Here is a 4,926-nt window from a genome sequence, read left to right on the forward strand (position 1 = left end):
CTCTATCTCATCCTGATGTCTTTTTTTTATCACTCTCATCTTAATGATTAAATGCCTTTTCGTTCTGTTATGCAGTGAGCAGCTCTGGGTTGGCTTGTATGGATTTGCGGGCAAAGGTGGCTCATCAAGAGCTGTTAGTAAAAAAAAAAACAGCCCCTGGCAGCGACGCTTGGCCGGTTCAGCCTGGTTGGCCTGGCAGGGTTTGGGTTGTGGCTGCGGAGCGACTGCTGCTGCTGCTACTGCCAGCTGGTCAGACCCAGACATCTGTAGCACGATCTCTGCTGGCCTCGGCCATGTGGCCAGCAGTTGGAAAGCAGGCTAGCGGCTGCACTGGGTCTTGCAGAGTCAGGACGAAGCTCCAGCACTTGTCTTTTGGGATGTTCAAATGTTTGCATGGCAGCCCTTTCGTTTTTATCCCCTGTGAAATTTCATCTACAGCTGCTTTATGTTATGCCTTTTAGAGGTAATAGTAAAAGTAGAAGACCAACTGCATAAATGTTTGTAGCCTACACATTTCTACCAAAACAGAATATAAAATATTTTGCTAGAAGACACAAAAATACTTAATTTAGTTTTCCACAAGTAAAAGAGAATTGTATATGGGTTGTCGTAATTGTTATAATTCTTTTATGTATCGTAGTTATTTCATAAGAAACACTTGTATTTCTGATGATTTTTATAAATGTTATCAAGGCTGTACTTGACATTCACAAATACTTCACTACAAATTTCTAAGCTCACCTAAGTTATCCTCTCATTTTTATTCAACATTTATACAGTAGTTGTGACACAATTCAGTCTGCAAAAGTGTTACATGACGTTGTCACTCTGCTAAAGAGCAGGAACGGGTTTGAACACACAGCTAGCACACATTCAACCCTCTCTGCAAGCATTTCATGTTAAAAGAGTGACAGCTGAATGATTTTGGGTCTACCAGTTGGCAGTCTTGTCGACAAATAACATCCAGTGTACAAATTTCCAGTTTAACAAGAAAACAAGAAAGGTGGTGTGAATTTTACAAAACTCCTCTTTTCTGTGACCCCGCTGCTCTTTCATTATTCCCGGTAATGTGTGGAAAGAAAATGTTACATCCAGCGAGGCACACGAGGCTCGAATAGACAGACATCATTTCTGAGGCAATCTCATCTTCAGAGGAAAATCATCTTTTTAAGTGTGAATTTGGACTTCGGTGGTATTGGTGGCTATGTTTTGTGCTTTCTTGCTTATTAAACCAAATGCAATGCCTTTTTGAAAGTGTGAGAAAAAGAAAGAAAATTAATATTTTATAGGAAAACACCCCTATGTGTATATATTTCCCTCTGCTTCATCAAAGATGGAAAACAAACGATGTGAGCTATTTAAAAGCCATGCTTTTTAATAGCACTAGTGGGAGTCATGGTGAGTACTGTGAGCTTGAGACTGATGCTCAAGTATGACTGATGGCTCAGACAGCAGATCATCCTCTCCGTTCGTGGAACTGTCGTCCAAGTTCACAAAGTTAGGGATGTGGAAGGGTGACAAAAAGGCACGCTCTCCATCTGTTTTACTCTCCTCTGTTAGTCCATTGAGAGGTCGGCGCCCCCTTGCTTCCTTAGTGTCCGCCTCCATCTCCTCCACCCCAGATGAGCAGATAGCTCTGCCCATTTTCTCTTTGGTAGTACTCCTGTTGTCTTCTTGTTTTTGCCTCACTTGATCCTGATCCTCTTCATTGATGAAAAAATGAAGATAGGAGTGAGACCCTGGTAGCAGCGGGCGGGAGAAAGCCTTGTCATTTTTTTCTTGCTCACTCTCAATGTTTACCAAACAGCTCCCCGGTCGATGATGCTTTTCAGCAGACTCTGGGTTTCTAATAAGAATAAAATAAAAATGATGAGGTTACAGAAGAAAAGCCTTTCAAATGATGGTATTCTTATAAAGTAAATCAAATGAACGGGGATTTCTTACTTCAGCTTCATTTTACTACTCTTAAATCCCTCCTCAGTGCCATCTCTCCCTATCACTTCATGACATCACCATCACACACCTCTGAGGCTGCAAGTTACCACTAAAGTGTCATGACACTGTCCCCATGGGGGCAATTGGAAAGTGAAAGGGCATCGGTGCTGCTATCATACTCACTCTTGGTGCGGGGCTCCAGTCTTTGTGAGCAGCGTGAGAACAAAGAACATGAAAATGACGAATACTGCCAGTCCGACCCAAAAGCCTATGACAATGGAGTCTGGAAAGCCAGAGAGGGAATTCTTGTTAGTTTAACTGCTCACTGGAGCCCTTGCTCTCTGGGCAAAATCTGCAATTACTAACTTAAAAATGATCATTCATCCCCCCTCTCCCCAAATGAGATTGCCACTGATTTGGTTATGCCTGCCCATTATTACACGTTAAGCTGTTTCATCTTCACTTTAGGAGGTGAGGGGAGAGCATGTCAGCCTTCAGCTAAAACAATAGCTAATGACAGCCTTTACTCTGAGTGCATAGGTAATACCAGTACTCGAGTTGTAAAATAAAATCAAGGGGGGTGGTGAATTTTATCATATGGGGACAGATAATTTGTGCTGATTACAAATAATATAATATATTACAAATAATAGCACTGACCAAAACAATGACAGAAAATAATTACATAGCAGGAGTCACTTACACTTAAAACTGTTTTTGCTTGTAATAAGAAGATAAATCTTGTCCCACTGGCAGATTTTCCTACTTATTTCAAGTGAAAATTTACTTGAAACAGGTGAAAATTGTCAAATAAGTTATTTTTCTGGTGTTATTTTTCTGGTGATGACTCTAAATGTTGAAATAGCAGTAAAACCACATTCATTGATGAAATGACATAAGGGGTGGAAAGGAGGGATGGCAGTTTTACAGGGGGGATGATTTTGACCGTTTTTATTTCAGGGGGGATGCCATCCAACCTCAACTCGAGTACTGGGTAATACATCATAATAAACAATTAAAAGTCCAATGGAACAGACACAGGCACATACACACAGAACAAAAAGCAAAAGGAGAGTAAAACAGTGGAGCATGGCCTCATTACTGAGTAGATCTTACATCTGTGCGCTTTGAGTCCCTCAAAAGACACGGGCTCCTCGTCGTCATAATATTCATACTGCCAAACGTAGTCACTGCGTCGGGCGCTGATTTGGCTTCGGTTGTGGATGCTGGACATTTCAAGTGGATTTATACGCACCTTAATAAGAGAGGACAAAGGAAATCAATCGATGTTTCCTGAAGTTTGCAAACCCCTATCTCCAGATCTGTTAAACCTCTTGTAGGGGAAATAAAAAAAGCCTAAAATAAAATAAAAAAAACGTGAGAATTCCGCTCACAAACCACTAAGTTGTTTCATTAAGCTGTAAGTGGATAACGACGCTCCAGAGATGTGAGACGCAGCTGAGAAATCCATCGATCTGGTCGGCGCTAGGAAACTCCAGCATTCGTCTCGTAAGTCCTGGGAGTGAAGCAGCAATCCTCCCTGAGCCCGCCGGAGCGCACAACGCCTGATCCAGCAGCCTGCGTACAGTCGGAATTATGCTTCTGCGTTAAATCGACGCAGAGCCTACGCCGTAGGGTGCGCGTCGCCGCGTACCCTACGCCGTAAGCTCTGCGTTGGTGTAACGCGGAACCATAAATCGGCCTTACTGCTGGCGCACTCACTCCCGAGAGGAGAGATTTCGCTGCAAAAACGCTCCAAGCACGTCACCCTCCAGTCCGTGATCTGCTTCCACTACAGTTCATCTGTCTTCAGGATTCAGTGTGTTTAAACTGACACTTTGGATTCTCATTGTATTTTACATCTCTTCTTTTGGCGTATTTACTCATAAAACAGTCGATGCAGAGCCGTTTGGGAGATTTGCGAGGCCCTTTGCGAAATGGCCGGGGGGGGGGCTTCTTTGGGAAATTTTTGGGTTTTTCGGGTCGGATCGGGTGTCTATATGCGCAATTTTAACTCTCCAATTACAAAATACTGGATACCTTCCCCGGCCTCATCATCATCTTTTGCCTCGACGCGGGGCCCCACGGCTGCTGGAGACCCGGTCGGATCGGTGATTTTTGTAACAAATTTATCAAACGAGCCTTTCAGAGAGGCATTAAACTCTTCCATTTTCTTTAGTTCTTTTCTTTTTTCATCCCCTGATGGAAATTTCCTGAATCTGTCTCGTTCTCTCGACATTGTGTGACAGTTTGTTCCAACTCCACCGTCTGGATCAGAGCAGCTTGTGTCTGCGCTTGGTCTGACGCAGTTGTATTGAACAACAGACACACGCATCATTGCACATATATTTATTGATATGCACAGACTAGTACACATTTAGGTCTGTAATGGAATGTGACTGTTGATATTTATAAGGGAAAGAAGGAAAAAAAAAACGGGAAAAAAAAAAATATTATTATTATTTTTTTTTTTTTCAAAAACGGCCCATAGCGCGAGGCCCCGTGTGGTCGCACGGTTCGCACACCCCTTGCGGCGGCCCTGAGTCGATGATCAGGTGAATTGGCATTTACAGTTTTAACATAAGATGGTTCATTAGTGTTATTAGAGCTAATTTTATGCATCACACGTTCTTGTAGGTCTTTTTCTAAATATATCCCAATCCTTTAGAAAAATAACACCATGTAGATTTAATTTGTCTGTTGCTTTTGATTAAATAAATATAAAAAAGCTAGAACAGGCATTCATTGAGAGGCTCCTTCAAGTTTTAAGCCTGGATCCCACAGGGAGCTGCGTCATTGTGATTTTTCTCCATCTTCATCAATCTCAAGTTGCACTGAGTGTTACAGAAATGTAGTCCTTCTGAGTTTCTCAATAAATATCACATTAAACAGTGAAACCATGCCTTTGCTCTAGGTACACCAGCTTTCTCCCATAGTCGAAAAATGTATATGAATTTAAGTTGGATGAGGACTCTCATATAATGTATGTGA

General features: G+C 42.1%; 1 protein-coding gene across 2 annotated transcripts; it reads right to left on the minus strand.

Moving 5' to 3' along the window:
* Positions 1-658: 658 nt before the first annotated feature.
* LOC133464896 (melanocortin-2 receptor accessory protein 2A-like) lies at positions 659-3,449 on the minus strand. Of its 2 annotated transcripts, none has more exons than XM_061747093.1 (4): positions 3,334-3,449; positions 3,052-3,190; positions 2,119-2,218; positions 659-1,846 (listed from the first exon to the last, which is right to left on the minus strand). In XM_061747093.1, the coding sequence occupies exons 2-4, from the start codon at positions 3,167-3,169 to the stop codon at positions 1,384-1,386; spliced, it is 681 nt and encodes a 226-aa protein (XP_061603077.1). In that variant the 5' UTR covers positions 3,170-3,190; positions 3,334-3,449; the 3' UTR covers positions 659-1,383. The 2 variants fall into 2 exon arrangements, with proteins under 2 accessions (XP_061603077.1, XP_061603076.1); XM_061747092.1 differs by having other exon boundaries at positions 3,330-3,449.
* Positions 3,450-4,926: the final 1,477 nt, after the last annotated feature.

The sequence above is a fragment of the Cololabis saira genome, chromosome 18, assembly GCF_033807715.1.
Source record: "Cololabis saira isolate AMF1-May2022 chromosome 18, fColSai1.1, whole genome shotgun sequence".
In the NCBI taxonomy this organism is placed as follows: Eukaryota; Metazoa; Chordata; class Actinopteri; order Beloniformes; family Belonidae; genus Cololabis; species Cololabis saira.